General features: G+C 43.9%; 1 protein-coding gene across 2 annotated transcripts in view; it reads right to left on the bottom strand.

The window, feature by feature from the left end:
* LOC138571570 (tetraspanin-33-like) overlaps positions 1 to 21,476 on the bottom strand; it is a 935,706-nt gene that overhangs the window by 156,720 nt on the left and 757,510 nt on the right. For both annotated transcript variants that reach the window (XM_069649203.1, XM_069649204.1), the window contains one exon: positions 20,533 to 20,628. In XM_069649203.1, coding sequence (XP_069505304.1) covers positions 20,533 to 20,628 — 96 coding nt within the window. The remainder of the gene's footprint in view (positions 1 to 20,532; positions 20,629 to 21,476) is intronic.

The raw sequence follows: 21,476 nt of genomic DNA, 5'->3' as shown, positions 1-21,476 counted from the left end.
TCCCCATACCAAACGGGGTCTCGTAACTTTTCCCAATGGTCTGTGCTTAAGTGCCTTGTTGAAACGCACAAGGGCATGCAATAACGTGCCTTAATATAGGGCATATTTTGACTATTGCACTGCATATTGACTGAGTGTGCAAGTGGCAGAAATTGGTCCTTTGGGGCATTGACGCTGGCCTATTAAATCTCATAATTCTACTTCGCACAAAGACCATAGCCAGCATCCACTTGGACACACAAGATACCATTTCAAATTAAGTCAGGGCCAACCATGGTTTGGAGTAGGGTTGTGTCATGACATCATTGTTATTCAGTTTATACATATCTATGAGACCCTTAGTAACATCAGATGTTTGCATCCAAAGTTGGCTAACATGCATGTTCCCTATGTAGCGTATGTTAATAATCTAGTCCTACTTGATGTCCCTAAGAAAGGACAAGCGGTAAGTACAGACCTTGTTTGGATTACTCTTCTACCTTAAATTTGAAAATAAATTTCAAATCCAAGTTGATGTATTTAGCTAAGGGCAAGAGGTATGGACCCATAACTTGGTGAATAGGCTCTCAATACGGAGAGACAGTTCACAATATTTGGGCATTCACATATCCTCTAAAAGTATAATGTTGGATGTCCTGACTGTTACAGAAACTCACATCAAGCAATTAATGTCACAAATGATGAAGTTCCGCCAGGGGGATTTAACTTAGTTCCTACTCTCAGAGTTTACATGCAAAAGGTATTTCCCTCATTTTATAGGGCTTGGAGTATTACCTTTTTGGTTTCTGTACTTGATTACATTGCTTATAGAGGGTCTAATGTGGTGATGGACACTGGGCCTTGATCGGGCCTTGTAGTACCTAATAATTAGAATAGATATTTGCCTCGCTTCCCTGCATTGTATCTTGAAACTGCGACAATTAAGACTTTCCTTGAGCCTAATGAAAGCTGGACCTAACACTCTTTCAGCCATATTATATGGCGCTATGGCCAATGGCAGTCTTAGTTGAGGGGTCATCTGTTACAATAACCTAGTCTTTGGGATTTTGAAGGAAGGGAAAGTATGCCTACTGGGATATTGAAGCATATAATCATGTACGACCAAGTGTTTTGTCTGAATGGAAAGGCGTCATTAATCCAAGATAGCCGCTGTTGCGGATAATATTTTCATTTTTGAGCTGTAACTGTTTTTAGGGTGGTTCTATAAAATATTTTCTAAGTATTTATTTTGTTTAACATGATCAAAGAAATAGAAAAGTTCATATATGGAATTTTGTATATCTTTTGCCATTTCCGAGATGGAGCCTTGTAAGTTATTGCTACTTCATCGCAAACCTTTGACTGTATGCTCACTACATTAGAAAGTTTGACTGTAAAAATGTGCAACTTTCTCATTGAAATATACTATTTATTAAACTATAATAACTATGTAAATTTGAAGAGAGAAACTAAGGTTTTACAGGTCATCTTCTGAGTGCCAGAGTTCATGTCCATGAACTCCAAAATCATTGTTATCACAGAGCTCTTCGTTGCCACCACACTTAGATTGTTCGGTGCATCTTAGTGACTGAGCTCTGCATTTACAATGTACAGCACACTGTCCTTTGATGAATGTGCACCGTACTAGCTGTATGATTGATTGTGGTGCACATGGACGTGTACACATAGTATGAGAATATTGATTATCTGCCTTTTCCCAATCAAATTTTGATGGCTCTGGGAGGTTCGGGTGTTGTTGATCTGCGCGTCACTACTCCATCACCTGGTAAGGAGTCCTTAAGATGTATGGCAATTTAGAGGATCTTGTCGGTGGCAGATTTTACATCTGCGTATCTTTTTTGTGAACATCCACCAACGCAGTTGAGCAATGTCCAAATTATTTGTTCCTGGCGAGTAGACTTGACAAATGAATCGCTCTATCAAGCGTTCATCTTTCTTCTTAAATTCTTCTAGACATACAAGTCTTCACAAAGCTTCACGGAATTCATTTTCTGAAGTCTTGAAACTTCCCAGAAAGATAGTTTTCCTTTCATTGTAAAGCACACGGTAGCATCACACCCTGAAAGACCATGAATGCCTAGTAATGCTTCACTTTTGTAGTCTCTAAACTTGAGATAACATGTTTGAGATCTATAAATCCTCTATTAGTTCCAACACCTGTGACAAACATGCTGTCAGATGGGAAAATCAGTGACAACCTCAGTAAAAGGACAAAAACATTGGCATCAGGTGAAAAGATGTGGAGGGTAGTAGCAGGACAACGTGATGCCATTCAAGCTCCTCTCTCTGAGGCATCTAACAACTCGGCTGAACTCCTTAAAATCTGCAAGGAGCTGGTCAACCCAGATGCAGTCTCAACCCCTCCTGTTGCTTCCCAGACTCTTTGCAATGCCCTTGCCTCTCACTTTATGTCAAAAACCCAGGACATCCTGTCCACCGCCTCCACCTCTCCCCCTCCTCTTCCCTCTCTGTCTGTGCTTGCTGACCCTCCTTCAGCCACCCGCCACCCTCCTTCTCGCCCTTTCCTCTTTTCTCCCCTGACAAGGTCGCTAGACAAGTCCGATCTATGAAAGCCTTGTCAAAACAGGTTCATCCCTGTTCCTCTAAAACCATCAAGGACCACATTGACCACCTCGCTCCGGCCCATGCTGATTTTTGCAACCACTACTTTGCCTCAGGATCCTTCCCCTCCCCTCTGAAGCACTCCCTTGTGCATCCTCTTCTCAGGAAACCCACAGCTGATCTTTCTTGTCCAGCAAACTATTGCCAAATTTTCATTACTCCTGGAAAAGCTGGCCATCTCTCAGCTTAACCTTCATTCCAATTCTGTTGGCTGTCTTCATGACCACCAGTCTGGCTTCAGAGCTGCCAGAAGCTCAGAAACTGCTCTCCTGAACAACCATGAAGATTTGCTCTCCAACCTTGACTATAACATTCCTTCTGTCCTCATCCTACTTGATCTCTCTTCTGCCTTCGACATGGTCAACCATACCATCCTGCTCAACTGTCGCTGTGATAATCTGGGTATCACTGATCAGGCTCTGGCCTGGCTGACCTCTTTCCTCTCTGATCTACCCTCCAATGTCCAACTTGGGTCCTTCTTATCAACTATCTTTCTCTCTACCTGTGTTGTTCCTCAGGGATCTAACCTCTCGCCCAGGCTTTTCAACCAATACCTGGCAACTCTCACCCACTGCATTGCCATTTTCTGCTCAAGGTTGAAGTGCTACACTGACGACACTCAACTAATTTTCAGGCTGCCCTCGGCCACCTCCTCTCCCTCTCTCATCTCTGATTGCCTAACTGCCATTCAAGATTGGTGTGCCACCAATCATCTTTGAATACCAGCAAGACGGAGATCCTCCTCATCGGCACACCTTCACCATCCTTTCACTCTCACTCTCTGGCCCCCCTCCCTTGGCCCTCCTCCTACCCCCACCTGTGAGGCTAAGAACCTCAGGGTCATCTTTCACTCCACACTTTCCTTCTCCGCCCACATCTCTGATGTCTCTAAAAAGTCAAACTTCCTACTGCACCTCCTCAGAGGTACTCTGCCTTTCCCCTCCTTCCCCAAGAAGCTCATGGTCTCCCAAGCTCTGGTTCTCTCTAGGTTGGACTATTGTAACAGCCTCTTTCTAAATCTACCTGCCTCTACTCTCTGCCCTCTGCAACTAACCCAGAACAGGACTGTGAGACTTGTCCTTGGCCTCAAGCCCTGGGATTGTATCTCTCAGCTCTGAAATCTCTCCATTGGCTCCCAGTGGATGCAAGGATTACATTTAAAACCCTCTGCATTGTCCACAAGGCTTTCTGGGGCATGGGTCCAAAATACCTTCAGCTATCGCTCCGCAAATACCTCCCCTCTCGAGCTCTTTGCTCCTCTACCTCTAACTCCCCCAGGGTCAGTTGTTTTTCAAAGAAACAAGCTGTGGGTAGATCTCTGTCTTCGGCTGGGGCCTCCCTCTGGAACAGCTTCGCTGACACTCTAAAACTTGAGGAGAAGCATCTCCGGTTCCGGAAGTACCTCAAGACCTCCCTCTTTGCTTCTGCCTTCACTCCCCCTGTCCCCTGCTGATCTGTTCTCTCTTGGCACTGTGCACCTGGCCACCCTCTGTCCTATGGGCCAAGGCTTATCAGACCTACCATGTCTGCTGCCTTAAACCCAGCACTTGCCACTTGCTGGCTGCACTACCACTGTTTGTTGCCTTTATTATATATTTATTTATTATTATTTATCTGTTTCTCCTTTGCTCCGCACTTTTCACTTCTCCCCCCTTCAATGCGCTTTTCCCTCCCCCCTCTCCCATGCATTTGCGCGTTCTCAATATCACTGAGCCTAGTAAGATCATTATTTTGTTCTCCCCTGTTCCCCTCCCTTGCCTTGTCGTGCTCTGAAACACCTGTGTATGAGCGTGAAAGAAATAAAATATCAATATCAATATCAATATCAATACATAAAGGGAGTAAAGAATTATTTTTGTGTCTGCCTCTCCGTGTGTGCTTTCAATGTCTCCAACATCATTTCTATCTGATGCCTTATCTTCATGTCTGCCTGATTCCCGTAGAGGCGCCGGTCTTGACTGGGCGTATACCGTATCTTCAAAGGTGATGTGTAACACACGGCTGGCTCTTTGGGCTGGACCTCTGTGCACTGTATGTCTGGCTCGAAGGGTAAGATGTCTGCAGACAGAAAATGTGGGATTAATGAACTGGGTTATTGAATGTCTCTCTCTTCTTCCCTTTCTCTTCTCCTGTAGAACCCCAAAGGTTAACGCTCTCACCTTAGGTAAGTGAACGCCGTGCTCTCCATCTGCCTCGAGGCAGGGTGCTGTAACCAGTTTCTTCACTGGATAAGGGGAGCAGGCCTCTTGACTTCAGAGGACTGCTGTCCGTCGTTTACTGCACGAACTGTAAGTTTCGAGTAATTCTAATGTCTTTAAAGTCTTTAGTAATGATGTCTCTTGTTTTGCAGGGTTCCGGCGATGGCGGATGGCGGGCTGAAGTGAGTTGAAGATGGAGCCCGTGTGATGAATAGAAGCGCCTGGAAGCACGTAAGTAAGCGCTTGTTGCCTGCTTCACGATGCGCTCTAACTGTCTTTTTATTTTGCAGGTACAAGTTCGGGGCGGCTGCAGGGTGCCGGAATACCCACTGGGTTAGATGTGGAAAGGAGTAATGGCACGTGAGTATTAAAGTTCCCCAATGTCTTTAAACGCACCTTGTTTTGTCTTTCAGATGCGGGATGCAGCGCCGAAGGCCTCCGGAGCGTGCGAAGAGTTGGTAAGCTTTTGTCTTTCAGATGCCGGAATGCAGTGTGAAGACCTCCGGAGCGCACGAAGAGTAGGTAAGCCTTTGTCTTTCAGATGCCGGAATGCAGCGCGAGGCGTTGGTGACAGCCGATGGACCAGGTAAGTGAAGAGCTGTCACTGAAGACCGTAATGCTAACCTGTTCTTTCTTGTCTTTATAGGTGTTGCTGAAGACTGGATTCAGAATGGTAAGCCTTTTTCCTTAGGCCCAGGATCAGATGCAGAAGACACGATGAGCGTTCTGCTGCTGAGGATGCAGAATAACGCAAAGGAAGATTCATCCATCGGGTGTGGTTTAAATAGCCTCCTGTAGTGCTTAGGTGTCTCCTTCCACAGCCACGCCTAAGAAAAGAGTTCCTGCTTTCCAGAAGAGTTCCAGTGTTCTGAATCTAGGGAGTGGCTCCTGCCCCATCCAACAGGAAAAGTAGTTCCAAACAGAAGAGGATCAGAGACTCAACTGGCAGGCAAGTAAGCAGCATGGTCTGCTGCAGGTAAGTCCACCCAAGCATTATGAGCCCGGCGCTTCCAGCGCTGGGACTGGGCATATTTATGAGCCTGGTGCCACTGGCGCCAGGACTGGGTCCAAAAGGTCCCAATTGGGACTGGTTGGCACTCGGAACCTGGGTTATGGATCTGCTTCCAAGGGAGTTGGGAAAACCCTGACCTTTTGGAAGCAGAGATCATGACAGTACCCCCCCTCAAGGCCCCTCCCAAACCGGGCTTCTCCGGGGGTTTTGGCTTGTCAGGAAATGTTCGGTGAAATCTTTTGATTAGGCGAGGAGCGTGGACATATTCAGCAGGTTCCCAGGATCTCTCTTGGGTGCCATAGCCTTTCCAGTCAATTAGGTAGAATAGTTTAGATTTGGAGATCTTGGAGTCCAGAATGCTTTTGACTTCAAACTCGAGTTCTCCATCAACTAGGATAGGTTTTGGAGATTTGGTTAGTCGGGTTTGAGGTTGCACGGGTTTTAATAGAGAGATGTCGAAGACCGGATGTATCTTCATGTGCGGGGGCAAGTCCAACTTGACCGCTACTGGGTTTACTATGGTAGTGATGGAATAGGGACCAAGGTATCTTGGGTTGAATGTGCGTGGCCCTTTTAGAGGTAGATATTTGGTGGATAACCAGACTTGATCCCCTACTTGATATTGAGGGGCTTCCTTCCGATGTTGATCTGCTCCTTTCTTGTATTGTTCTTTAGCCCTTTGAAGGTGAGAAGCAGCTTCCTTAAAGGCTTGGGTGATTGTAGAATGCAGGTAGTCTACTGCTGGTGTTTCAAGATCTTGGAGGGGATCCAACTCCGAGGTTCGAGGGTGACTGCCGTACAAAAGAAAAAACGGGGTTTTCCCAGTTCCCGAATGGACAGAGTTATTGTAGGCATATTCGGCTATCCAAAGGATGTCTTTCCAAGTTTTTTCAGTTTGTTGCAGCATGCAGCGTAAATACTGTTCCAGAGTTTGATTGGTCCTCTTGGTTTGTCCGTCGGTCTGAGGGTGGTGACTGGTCGATAGTCTCACATCAATTTGAGCCGACCGACAGCAACTTCGCCAAAAATGAGAAATAAATTGACTACCTCGATCCGAAATTAGAACTGAAGGAAAACCGTGCAGTCGGACGATGTTTTTGAGAAATTCTCGGGCCAGAGTTGCTGCTGTTGGCAAGCCTTTGAGCGGAATGAAATGCGCCATCTTGGAGAATAAGTCCACGATTACTAGAATCGTATTGTATCCGGAGCATGGAGGTAGATCGGTGATGAAGTCCATAGAAAGCGTATGCCAAGGGCGAGGTGGGATGTCAATAGGGCGTAAGAGGCCTGCCGGTCTTTCCTTTTGACTCTTGTTTTGGGCGCATACTCCACAGGACATTATAAAGTCTCTGATATCTTTTTTCCAAGACGGCCACCAGAAGTAGCGCTTGATCTTTTCTGAGGTCTTGGCTATACCGGGATGTCCTTCCATTAAAGAATCGTGATAACAAGAGATTACTTTTTTCTGTAAATCTGTGCTGGGTAGGTATAATCGTTCTTGGAAATACAATAAGTTGTCCTTTACTGCAAAGTCCTTTCCCTGCAGATGCCAATTCTGTATGTCTGCTGGAGTTACAAGTTGCCTGGCTTTATCCTTAACTTCCTCTATGGATTCTGTGGCGATTACACCCAGAATTCTTTGTTCGGGAATGATTGGTACAGGTTTAGGGTTGATCAAGTGTTCTTCCACTCCCATCCGAGAAAGGGCATCAGCTTTACCGTTTTTTGTACCAGGTCGATAGGTAATTATGAAGTCAAACTCGGCAAAGAATAATGCCCAACGGAGTTGTCTAGAGGATTGGGCTTTTGCGGTTTTCAAATATTGCAGGTTTCGGTGATCCGTAATCACAGTAACGGTGTGTCGGGCCCCAGCAGATAATGCCACCAAGCCTTAAAGGCAGACTTGATAGCCAGATGTTCCTTGTCAGTAATCGTGTAATTGATTTCAGGAGGCGAGAATTTGCGGGACCAAAATGCCACGGGATGCAACTGATTGGTTACCGGGTCCTTTTGTGATAGAACTGCCCCCATGGCAAGGCTTGAAGCATCAGTTTCCACGATGTAGGGGAGTTCGGGGCGAGGGTGTTTTAAGATTGGTGCAGAGATGAATTTAGTCTTCAAATCCTGGAAAGCTTGTTCCGCCTTGGTAGACCATTCAAAACCTTTGTTTTTCTTTAACAAGGCAGTTATGGGCTGGACTATTCGAGAGAATTCGGGGATAAACCTGCGGTAAAAGTTAGCGAAGCCTAACATGCTTTGCACACCTTTTACGGAGGATGGTGATGGCCATTTGAGAACTGCATCGACCTTCTTTGAATCCATACGCACTCCGCCAGGTGATAATATGAATCCCAAGAATTCAACTTCAGTCACGTTGAAAACACATTTTTCTAACTTAGCGAAAAGTTTGTGTTGACGCAATCTTTCGAGGACCATTTTCACGTGTTTCCAATGTTCAGATTCCGATGAAGAATAAACGAGGATGTCGTCAATGTAAACAACAACACACACATCTATGAGCTCTCTGAGGACATCGTTCATAAAATATTGAAAGGCGGCCGGGGCATTACAAAGTCCGAAGGGCATGACCTGATATTCAAATAGCCCATACTTGGTGCGGAAGGCCGTCTTCCATTCATCACCCTCTTTTACTCGTACCAAGTGGTAAGCTCCTCTAAGATCCAGCTTTGTATATATGCATGCTTTTCTGACTTGGTCCAGGAGTTCAGGGATCAAAGGTAACGGATATCTATTCTTAACGGTGATCTGGTTCAGGGAGCGATAATCTATACAAGTTCTAAGGTCTCCTTCCTTTTTTGGAACGAAGAACAAAGCTGAAGAAGCAGGGGACTTGGAAGGACGAATAAACCCATTTGCCAGGTATTGATCCAGGTATTGTCGAAGGTGAAGGTTCTCAGGCTCGGTGAGGGCATAAATTCTACTACAAGGAGGAGTAGATCCAGGTATCAGGTCGATCTGGCAGTCATAAGACCTATGAGGAGGTAGAGAGTTAGCCTGATCCTTCCGGAAAACATCTTGGTATTCTAGGTATTCGGGAGGTAACTGGGGAGTCTCTGAAGAAATTGCTGCCAGTGCAACACCAGGTGGAGGGTGACAAGTAGAGACACATTCTGGAAACTGGACCGTTCTTGCTCGCCAATCGATCAGAGGATTGTGTTTCTCTAACCAAGGTATTCCTAGAATAATCTGAAACTGAGGGGCCTTGATCACATCGAACATGATCTTCTCATGGTGTCCATCTTGACTTACTAGCGTCACTTCTTGAGTGGTATGCGTTACTGGCCCGGAGGCTATCTCCGTACCATCCACCGTAGTAATGAGGTCCTTTACAGCCTTGGGACAAAGAGTTAGATTCATCCTCAAAACCATTTCATGATCCACATAATTGCCGATGGCACCGCTGTCGACGTAAGCTTCAATTGCATGTAATCGATCCGGATTATCAGGGCTAATGAGGACCATAGGTATCACGAAATGCGAGGTCACGGAACTGGTTTTCACGCTCGGCAAGAGGACCTCTATTCTTGTCGGGCGAGGTCGTTTCCCTGCTCAGAGTTTGTAACTTTGGTAACTGCAGCTCCTACTGCCTTCTTGGCAGGTTTCACCGGACAGTCTCGAAGAAAATGCCCTGAGTTTCCGCAATAGAGGCATAATTGCAACTGTTTTCTCCTTTCCCGCTCCTTTTGTGTTAGAGGACCTTTCAGACCCCCTTTTTGCATGGGTTCCCCGGAGTCTACTCCTTTGGAAGGAGTTGGCGGTTTGGAAAATACTCGAGCATCAAACTTGGAACGATCGGCCTTCCTGTTCTGCAGTCTGTGATCTATTTGAACGACTAAGTCTATATAGTCCGAACAATCTTGTGGGGGATTCACTACTTGGGCTAACACATCTTTGATCTCTCCGCGTAGACCTCTATAAAACAGCGTAATCCTTTTGTCCTCAGGCCAGTGAGTTTCCACTATCAGTCTGTTGAAAGACGCAATATAAGCCAAAAGGTCTTGATTACCTTGTCGCAATGAAAGAAGCTCATTGTCCAAGGCCTGCCCCTGTGAATGTCTTGCGAACAGTTTTTCCATACTGAGCTGAAAAGCTTGAAAATCATGGAGGACCGGATCATCTTGATTTACTAGAGGGATCGACCAGTCTGCCGCATTGCCACTAAGGTACGAAAGCACGAAAGCTACTTTAGCTTGATCAGTTGGAAAGGCTGCTGGCCGGCATAAGAAATGCAACCGGCACTGATTGATAAATACTGCAAACCTCTTTGGGTCACCAGAAAATCGTTCGGGCGGAGCCAGAGGTACATTCCCAGGTAGGTTGATCTGCACTGGATTCATAGAGGATGTAGAAGGAAGATTTCCCCCAGATGCGGGTAACGGGGTCGGTCCGGCTTGTGACTGTAGCAATTGTCTAGCGAGATCATCTGTTCGCTCCTTGGAAATAATCAGTTCCCTTCTTAGAGCGTTCGTTTCCTGACGGGCTGCATGCACTTCTGCCCTTAGTTCCCCAAGTAACTGGGCTAGCTGGTCGGTATCCGAGGTTTCCATAGCGCCTGGACGGGAGTTTTGTGGTAGGCTTTGCGTTCTGTAACGCTCACCTGATTCCCGTAGAGGCGCCGGTCTTGACTGGGCATATACCTTATCTTCAAAGGTGATGTGTAACACAGGGCTGGCTCTTTGGGCTGGACCTCTGTGCACTGTATGTCTGGCTCGAAGGGTAAGATGTCTGCAGATAGAAAATGTGGGATTAATGAACTGGGTTATTGAATGTCTCTCTCTTCTTCCCTTTCTCTTCTCCTGTAGAACCCCAAAGGTTAACGCTCTCACCTTAGGTAAGTGAACGCCGTGCTCTCCATCTGCCTCGAGGCAGGGTGCTGTAACCAGTTTCTTCACTGGATAAGGGGAGCAGGCCTCTTGACTTCAGAGGACTGCTGTCTGTCGTTTACTGCACGAACGGTAAGTTTCGAGTCATTCTAATGTCTTTAAAGTCTTTAGTAATGATGTCTCTTGTTTTGCAGGGTTCCGGCGATGGCGGATGGCGGGCTGAAGTGAGTTGAAGATGGAGCCTGTGTGATGAATAGAAGCGCCTGGAAGCACGTAAGTAAGCGCTTGTTGCCTGCTTCACGATGCGCTCTAACTGTCTTTTTATTTTGCAGGTACAAGTTTGGGGCGGCTGCAGGGTGCCGGAATACCCACTGGGTTAGATGTGGAAAGGAGTAATGGCACGTGAGTATTAAAGTTCCCCAATGTCTTTAAACGCACCTTGTTTTGTCTTTCAGATGCGGGATGCAGCGCCGAAGGCCTCCGGAGCGTGCGAAGAGTTGGTAAGCTTTTGTCTTTCAGATGCCGGAATGCAGTGTGAAGACCTCCGGAGCGCACGAAGAGTAGGTAAGCCTTTGTCTTTCAGATGCCGGAATGCAGCGCGAGGCGTTGGTGACAGCCGATGGACCAGGTAAGTGAAGAGCTGTCACTGAAGACCGTAATGCTAACCTGTTCTTTCTTGTCTTTATAGGTGTTGCTGAAGACTGGATTCAGAATGGTAAGCCTTTTTCCTTAGGCCCAGGATCAGATGCAGAAGACACGATGAGCGTTCTGCTGCTGAGGATGCAGAATAACGCAAAGCAAGATTCATCCATCGGGTGTGGTTTAAATAGCCTCCTGTAGTGCTTAGGTGTCTCCTTCCACAGCCACGCCTAAGAAAAGAGTTTCTGCTTTCAAGAAGAGTTCCAGTGTTCTGAATCTAGGGAGTGGCTCCTGCCCCACCCAACAGGAAAAGTAGTTCCAAACAGAAGAGGATCAGAGACTCAACTGGCAGGCAAGTAAGCAGCATGGTCTGCTGCAGGTAAGTCCACCCAAGCATTATGAGCCCGGCGCTTCCAGCGCTGGGACTGGGCATATTTATGAGCCTGGTGCCACTGGCGCCAGGACTGGGTCCAAAAGGTCCCAATTGGGACTGGTTGGCACTCGGAACCTGGGTTATGGATCTGCTTCCAAGGGAGTTGGGAAAACCCTGACCTTTTGGAAGCAGAGATCATGACAAGTAAAGAATTATTTTTGTGTCTGCCTCTCCGTGTGTGCTTTCAATGTCTCCAACATCATTTCTATCTGATGCCTTATCTTCATGTCTCCAACTGGCTATCAGACTTTTCTATCTTCTGTGTATGCATAATTGCTTTATTTGAGAGGTAAGCTGTTAACTCTTTAGTTTTAGAATACAAAAGGAGGGTTCTCCTGGAAGAAATGTCAATATTTGTGGAATCTGTGATTTTGTACTCAACAGCTGTTGCTTTTCCTGCTCTTTTCTCCTTTGCAGTGAGTTCTTGAGTGATTTTTCCAATTAGGTACCCAAAACTAAATGAGCTTCATCATACTTGGGCAGATTTGGTTCTATTTTCTTGTTGAATCCAACTGCAAGGTCATGACATGTCTTCACATATGACGGTTGCTGAATATGCTTGCTCTGGTAGAGACAATCTGTCCTCAGTAACAAATGAAGAGACCTCTGTCATGTTGTTAGAAACCTCTGTATGTTGCTCCTCTTCCATTATCTTCATCAACTTGCTTTTGTTTGCAGCTAAAAGCATCGTGCCATCTAAGTTGAACATTGAAAGAGGTACTGCAGAGAATTTGTAATTACTCAAGCATTCCTGTAGATCAATGTCAGTTCGACTTTGTGAACAAAGAACGATTTGCCTTCAACTGCACTATGGTGTCTGATACCTTTGTCTTAAGAACTTTGGGTGCACTTTTACACAGAAGGTTTTCTTTCTTCATTGGTGCCCACAACTACAATTGTTAGATTCAATCTGGTCTTCTTTAAAGCTGTTGTACATTTGGCAAACTGTGTGAGCAAAATGGCACTCCAACAATTTAAAAAAGGAGGGAAAGACAAAGTTAGATACAAATTGAGCAGCACCAACAGGTAAGTAAGCAGGGCAATCTAGAAAGAGGAGCTACAATGATGGAATCAAATCAAAAAGGCTTAGGGCCAAAGTCAATAGGACAAAAGTCTTTTGCTCAAGATCGCACAGTTCAGGGTAGTTCGCGGTTAAGTCTTTGCTGAGAGTTCGGGACGAAGTTGGTCGGCAGAAAAGTTAGTTTAAAGAGTAGAGACGGACAAGCCCTCGGATTGGCTAAAGGTTTCACACACCTTCACCGCGGCTGGACAAACGAACAACCGGATTTGCACAGTACCTTTAAATGGAGAAGAAGCTGTAGCTGAGGCGGACGTTCCTGGCAGGTCCTGCTGGCTCACGGTTCCTAAAGCGATTGTTGAACTGACATGAAATAGGAAGACTGGAGGGTCCTGCTCTGCCCAGGGAAGAAACCAGCAGCAGAGCAAAGCAACAAATAAAAGGTGTGTTCCTTAAAACCCAAACAGGGTCCGACCTTCCTGGATATCCGGTTCCCTGTAGCTCTGTACAGCAAATTCGACCAGAGGAGGGAGTCCTGGCTTGCAGTTTGGGCGAACTGGTTGGTCCCACCAGCTATGGGGAAGAAGATTCCTGGTAGATCTTCTCTGTCTTTGGAGTCTGAAGATTCAGACCTGCAGCAGGGCTTCACCGGGTGTTTCAGTCGCTGTAGGGGTCCCCTTCTGTCAGCTCCTCATCGGTTCTTTCGTTCCAGTGGCGACTCTGCCTTTCCAATCCCAGAGACCTGCTTTTTATGCAGTTTTCCCCCATTCACACAGCCTGGCTGTCAATCACACAGCACGGTGGCTGTCCTGCTGGACAGTCACCTAGCCAATCAAACAGGAGTTTTACTTTGGTTACCAAGGGAACCCTTGGCGGGGGTCCTAAAACCCCTCCCTCACATCCTGCCTACCCAGACTTTCAGGCGCCTAAGGAGGGCTTCTGCAGAGAAGTCAACGAAAAGATGGTGAACAAAGGAAGGCACCTAGCACTTTTTTGCATTTAGCACTTTATTCCATTGTTAACAATTTGGCACTTAGCACTTGGTTGCATTTGGCACTTTTTTCTATTGTCAACCATTCATTTTTTCTACAGCATCTCCACTATTCGAATAAAATTTGAAAATGAGACAGTGATGCTTTACCTTGAGTAATACGAGGTTATGAATTGTGGTAATCAAACTGCGATTGAATGTTTTAAGGCATTAGATTTGACAAGTATTTTATATTAAAATTAATTCATCTATTTTATTGTTGTTTTGATGTTTGTATATTATGCAATTTTATAATGGTAATAAATTAAAAAAGAAAATGTGAATTTATCATGATTGGGCTCCCTTCACTTCTTCGCCTCTATTTCCATTATTGGGTACTCAAATTAATATAGTACTCTTCCATGTGAACTTCTTTCCCCCTTGGGGTTTTTTTTGTGGAACAAAGGAACCAAACCTTGTTTGGTGCGCGGAGTAAAACACGAGAAAGTCATTTTCAAAAAGAAATGGTGAATAAACCCAGCCAGAACCGTATAAAAACGTACATGGTCCAGCGGGTTTAAGTTTGCGGCTAGCAAGATAGCCTAAAACAATACCAAGGTTATTTAAGATAACCGCGGTAGGAAGAATAGGGTAGTTACCACTGCCACCAGCCAAGTCTTGATGAAAAGGGAGCGAAACAATTCTCCAAGAGAAACAGACAAAAGGGATAAATATTAACCCTTTCCAGTACTCTATGTAAGATAGTTTGTACTGGGTCTGTGGTTTTTTTTAAAGAGACTAATAAAGTCAATGGCAACTTTACATGTTCTGGGAGACAGTAGTCAGTCCCAGAAAATGGAGTCTGAGTTTGGGAAGTCTAAAAGAAAACCCTGTGTCACAGCACTGAAGGTGCTGTATAACACAGTAAAAAGATGATGTCTATGGAGTAGGTGAGGCTCCACAGTCTATGAACACAAGCATGTTAAAACACACACAGCAAAACACATGTAAGAGTGGGAAAAAGGCTCACACTCTTACCAGGTGAAAAAAATAAATCCTAGGAATCCAGCAAAGCTACTGAGGGACTCAGTAGGTAAGGGAAATTAGCCATTCTGGAGAATTCTCCCTAACATCCTACAATTGTTTTTGTTTCTGTAGACAGCCTTGACAGCTCAGGAGAAGCTACAATGAATCATGCTACAGCCTGTTTCTTTTGAGTAATATTAACCACACCACCAAAGTACTTTCATAGCCCTGTTCTGTTTTGATGCTCCCGAGCTTCATCTGAACCTAAAGCACAAAAGGGTACTTTTGTCTTGCTTATTACCCAGTTACCTTTCTGAAGCTCACTCCACAGGTCAGGGTGTTTGCGTTCAAGCTATTTCATTTCTGCTAAGTACCATGCTATCATACTTGCATAGTTTATCAAATTGAGGGTGGAAAAGTAGTTAACAAACTCTTCAAGTGATGCAAGGTGTAAATCCCAGTATGCAGTTCGGACGGATCTGATCAATAAAAGCATTGTGTCCACCATATGAATGTACTGAAGAGCAACTCTTTTTCTTAAGATTCTTTAGCCTCAAAGGCTTCCATTTTGTCCATCACATTAATATTTTTCAGAACTGTCACAACGCAATTATGGACTGATTTTGTTTCTTGGGAATCATTCACTTGTAAATGTTTAAGTAACTTCTTAAGCTCGGGTTCCATACTTTCCTTGATTTCAATATGCTTTTTGTTGAATTCATCGACGATGCATTTGAAAAGTGCAAGCCTTAGTGACGTGTGTTCCAACTGCTCTCCTTATGCACTTCCCTGATAGAATCCTCGACACAAAATGTATATCCTAAAGTACAGTTAAGGTGGCTTTAAAGCCTCTTCCATCCAAGAAAGAACCAATAGCTCGAAGCATCGCCATAATTATGTAGCCCACCTGTTCTAAGCATCCAGTTCTTTGACAAGTCTTTTTTTAGCCATAGCTAATTTTAAAACAGGCTTGTAAAGCCCAAGATCCAATGATACAACTCTTTTTGATTAATTCTGGGGTGATACCAGATGTTAGTTTCTCCAGTTTCTTCATGAATGTGAGCTGTGTTTGTATGCTTGTTGGGCTGGCATATATGAGTGGGACTACACAGATTCTAGTGTCTTTACTTGGAGGATCACTTATAATGGAATTGTAAGCTGACCAAGTCATGAAACTGTAGGGAGTGGTTCTGACTCTGTCTCAAATTCATCAGTCTCAGTTTCTTCAGTGAAATTCCAATGTGTATTCAGCAGCTCTTCATCGAAGCAATCCTTAAAAATCACTTAACGGCAAGACTTCTGTCGTCATCCACAGTAGGTCCTCAAGCCTGTTGGAATCTTAAATAACCTTATTCCTCTCGGTATAATCAGTGATTTGACTGCTTACAGGAGTCTGTGTTCTACACCCTTTTGGAATGTTGCAAGACACGACCTCAGACAGGGACTGAGGAATCTTCTGGAGTGATCAAAGTGATGATGGTCATGATATTTCAATTGGGCTTAGGGCATCTGACTCCTCCTTCTGCTGATAGACCACCATAACTGTACAGTGCAAAATTCCTTTACCATATGGTGTATCCTCGAGGAAGACAATGTTGTCAACCGCACAATAGACAAATCTGCCTCTGACCAATGCTAAGAGAATGTAAAATCCTCCACACTCATCCATACATTTTATCACCTCTGTGGCTATCTGTGTCTCAAACAGAAGGACTTTGGAGTAATCTATAGAAGCTCCCAAGCTATGCAGAAATTGAATGATTAATTTGCTGCAGGTAGCTGTGTGCATTGCGAGCCCAACTGCCACTTTCAATGGCATTTCACGGGTATGCCGTGTGGTAGAAGTACTCGCTTCGGAAGCTTATCGTGGTGATAGCGTTTCACATATAAACATCTGTGACAATTTATGATCCCTATTCATTACAGTGGTATCCTGCTTTTCTAAATTACTTTTCATATCCATCTGCCCTTGATAGCACCACTTGTAAAAAGAACAACTTCCTTTAAACAACAACAGCCAAATTCACTTATTGAAAACTTCCATTGAATTTCCATTTTTCACGAGTTAGTACGGCCCTCTGTAATATAGTAGCTGCTTCAAGAAAGGTTCTGATATTTTTCTCAATATCCTTAAAATATTTTTCTGCATGAGATAGTGCAACATCTGCTGATACTTTCAGTGAGACTCGTTGTGGTTCTTTTAACCTTTCTGGATTATTAAAAATAATGGCAAAATATTGAAGCTCTTTTATGAAACTTTTGATTTGTTTTCTTGTTTTCACCCGCCCTTCTTCTAAACCATTGTTAGTAGCAATTTTCCCGTAGAGCTTTTCAATTTCCTCCATTGCTGTTACGTTGCCTTCGAAGAGAAAATCACTTATTGAAGTTACAAATTCAACATGTGTTGCTTTGTGAGACAGTGAATTTGGTGGCATCTTTTTGCTTTGTGTAGGCTTACATCGTATGATATTTACTACATGTGTGTTCCAACATAGCTTGTGATATGCAATTTCCTTTGCAGGAGGGTCTCCAGGAGCTGTACTATTGCTATGATGAATCTTCAATGCTTCATTGTTAGACAGTTCTACTGCTCTCTTCAAACGGATGCCTGCTGAATCAGTTGTGATCAAATATAATTGATTTCTTCGTTTTCTTTCTTTATTGCAAAAGAAGCATTTATTTATGTCGTAAATAGGTATTTCTGATTGTGTAGTATAGCTTTGTTCTACTTCTTCCTCTTCTTCATGGCTGGAGATAGACAGCTTTGGCTTACATATCTGTTCTCCATACAATATGTTGCTTCGATTCATGTTTGCCTTATGAGTGCATTGCTTGTAGCATTCCAAATGCCATGATGGTTTTTCCTTTTTCAGTTCCTCAGGTGTTAAGTTGCCAAATCGCAGACTTACGTTCAAGTATTCCTTATTGTTCCACTCAACTCTCTTCTTAATACATTCTAAAACATGTTCATAACATTTTGGATTAACTAGTGTAGATTTCTTTCTTTGTTGACATAAGATACACAAGGAAAAGTCTGTTATGTGTTTTCTTTTTTTGGCTGATGGTGGAAGTTCTACTTTTAAATGACTTCTGATATCTGGAGGTATCGACATTTTGAAAAGATTTATTTTACTGACAGGTACAATCAAATTTCACACTTCAGCTGCTCTTAAATGATTTTCAAATGTGATCGCCATTTACCAGAACCTGTAACAAAATAGAAGTAAAATGTTTTTTGAATTTTTGAAATCATGAAAAACAAACTGCGAACAGACACTTCGAAGCAATAAGAGATATCAAATTATTTTAAGGACCTTCTTTATGATATGATATGGCATTTATAACGTGATATCACATCATAAGGAAGGTCCTTATTCAGTTTTTATGGTGAACAAAAAAGGTCCTTTTAAAATTATTTGATAGGATCACTCTGAAAGGAGTTATAGATCACATTTTGATTCATAACTTGTAGCAGCGGCCATCTTGAATTAATGACATCACACAGGCCCTGTGCCACAAATTCAGATAGAACACCTGGTAATGCATGATTATATGCTTCATTTGTAAAGCACCCCCAGTATTCATAACTCCCCTTCTTTCAAAATCCCATGGAATTACATATGCCCCTCAACTATCGGGTGCCATTCCTTGGCTAAGGTCTTCAAACATTAAAACAGACTGGAACCAGTTCATAGATCCTATAATAAAAGAGATCAATCAAGAAAAAGCACAAAGATAATTAAATGGTCCAGGAATCTTGATTGTCTGGAACACAAGATTCTATGAAAGACTTATGTGGTGAACTTTCCGGTCCATTACAGCCTCATATAAATGTTTTGATAGCAGAGCTAAGAGACGCAGATACATGCTCTTGTGCTTTTGTAGACTTGAAAGTGGTAAACACTTGGGTGCAAGAGCACATATCCCACGCATGCATAGAACAGACTGACTCTTCAAGAAGATGAACGCTGTTTCAAACATGAAACATTTGGTGATCTATTGTAATAGTCTAGATGGTTTTTGACGATGTTATTTGAGTAGATGGAGGCACAAAGTTTCTAACCACTAATCAGTTTTGACAGAGCATTTTAGGGAGCAAACAGATATCCTTGATCATTTCCACCATAGAAGTCTTGCCTCGGACACAGCAATGTTTGACTAGCCAAAATAAATGATGGTACTTGATTTCTCATTAGGGTAATTGCATAACAAGGTAGAGCAAGAATCACTTATGTGTCATATTTCATTCTTTTAGCAATTCATAATTTAGGAAATATGATGTATTACATTTTGTAGAATGTGTACGATTTCTTTTCTTTATGTGCAAAGTTTACTTCAAAGCTGTAATTTCCTTAAATTTTATTAAAATAGCCTATTTCAATTAACCAAATAGATTCTATGCTTAGAGAAGTACTATTTAACCAGTGAGAAGTGATTTTATTTTGTGGGTACATTATGGGTTTTGAAACTCGTACTCTTGGTGCATTACCGCTGCACCATTTTACTTCTTTGGTTTCATCTTATACTTTTATGTTGTTTGTAAACAGATCATCATTTGTATGGAAAAGAACCCCTCGTGGACCAGCTGCTTCTCCAGCTGGGTGGAAGCCTTTTGCACTGGGATTGACACCTGCTGGCTTACACCGACAACGACACAAATGAAGTCCTGACTGTCAAGTACAAAGCTGGCCTTCGGTCATCTTCCTCCTGCCTCTCCTACTTGCGATCGCTTCCCATGGCACTCGCATGATCAACAAATGTGTTTCCACCTCGACTACAATCTTTCTCTGCCTGTCCAAATTAATCGCACCATCAACACCTGTTTCCTCCATGTGGACTACTTCAAGATAGTTCTTCACAACTGCTCTTTTCCTGACATAGACACAGTCTGCAGCAAGCCTCTTCCTTGATCTATGAACCTGTAATTACATTTACCCCATCCTTACCTCTCCTCTCTGGCGATCTTGTCACCTGGAGAGTCTACTCTAATTTAACCAACACCATCATGTACTGGGTTATCCACCAACTGGCCCCACTTCTTAGCCCAACCATTACACACCGGTTGATATGAAGCACGTTCAACACAACACCTACAAGAAATATGCTCCTAATATTGAGCTAGCTATATTCGGAATAATTTGAAGGCTCTCCTTTTTCTTGTTTTTTTCACATGAATGATGACCTCTCTTACCCAAATTGATTGTGGAAGGCACTTGTGTTTATCCATTGCCAGGCTCGAATGAAAACAGAGAGAACTCTGCATGTTGAATGTTCTCTCACAATGTGCAGGGCAGCTTGAATGGCCAAACACTTTGTTTTTTTCAATATAATTCTTTCAATCTTGGGACCTGCCCTGACAATTTTTTTGATACCACACAACTTCTGTTTTTTGGGTATTATCAGGTGTTGTAGTTGTTGGTCCATCCCCCTGATAAGTGTCCGAATGATTAAAAAGCAGTAAGCCCACCAAGATAGGATTCAAACCTGTGCCCTGACAGATACAGACGTATAGCAAACACTCAACCTATTGAGCTGCCTTGGCGGGTTCCGATATTTGGGCCATTTAAACAAGTGCCTGATACAAGCATTGGAGGTTCTTGCCTTTGCTCTGAATGGTGTGCTTTACATGTGACCCATTGTAAAAAGTGGAAGAAGCCTGCATGTAGGGGTTTATAGAGGGTGCAAATGTGAACACCAGCACGCAGAGCACCATGGCCACCCTAAAGCAGCATTCACCCAAAACCAACCAGCTGAAATAGAAGGGTGGTACCTTTTTCTGGACATAGTCTATGAAATTCTGCAAATCCAGGTCCTCCCGGTACCTTGATATGGCTCGCACCATCACTGACGCCGTCTTCTCCAGCACCTAATTAAAATAATAATATTGATTTACTTTAACAGCACCCACCAAAAAACAGCCGTCAAATAATCGGTGTGAGCGTTACACTTTTGGCACTGGGAATCCAATACCTTCTGAGTTTGTGTCCAGACTAGGGGTGCCTGTTTCACTAGTAATTCTAACCTGTGTCCCTCATCCCTAACAGTGTTGGACCATACACTGCCTAGTGACGTCTCATGTGCATAGTGGACTTCCCTGTAGGCCATTCCAGTGCATTAGGAAGTCTATGTCCACCCTGGTAGACTTTTAAATAAAGGTGGCGACAGTGGCACAAGAGAAAGGGGGTGGTGTGTATGCAGATGAATCCAGACGAGCTCCTTCAGTAGACAGAATGTTTAGTTTCAGGGTGATTTCGAGTTTAGGGAGAAAGGAGTTGCAGTGATGGCGAGCTAGGAGGTTAAATGAGCGGAAGCAGGTGGCAGCGCATGGGGGGAAGGTTTGGTGGGATTGAGGAGGGTCTGGGATCCTAGAGATTAAGGAGGAGAATAGCAGGTGACAGAGCTACCCAGATGCTGGGGATTGAAAGACCCGGAGAAGAAATTAACAAAGGGTAACCATTTTGCATGGCTATTCTCCCCCATGGAGATGGTCTGCAGAGGTGAAGGAGAATCGTGTGAGTTTGTAGAGAGTAGGGGTCACAAAGTGCAGAACTCTGTTAAGAGAGGCAATTTATTGATTTGTTGGGCTTGTGTGCACTGCTCTAGCACGCTGCGCTTCTTGGCGCTGACCACCCATGGCTTTTGAACGAGGAGGGTTGTCAATTTGCACCTGAAGGTGGGCAGAGAAACTGATCACCAGATATCAGGTGTCAGGTC

The sequence above is a fragment of the Ambystoma mexicanum genome, chromosome 1p (genome assembly GCF_040938575.1).
Source record: "Ambystoma mexicanum isolate Mex_15411 chromosome 1p, UKY_AmexF1_1, whole genome shotgun sequence".
Taxonomy (NCBI): Eukaryota; Metazoa; Chordata; class Amphibia; order Caudata; family Ambystomatidae; genus Ambystoma; species Ambystoma mexicanum.
Note: the sequence above shows the minus strand (reverse complement) of the source record. Positions and strands in the feature narration are given on the sequence as shown.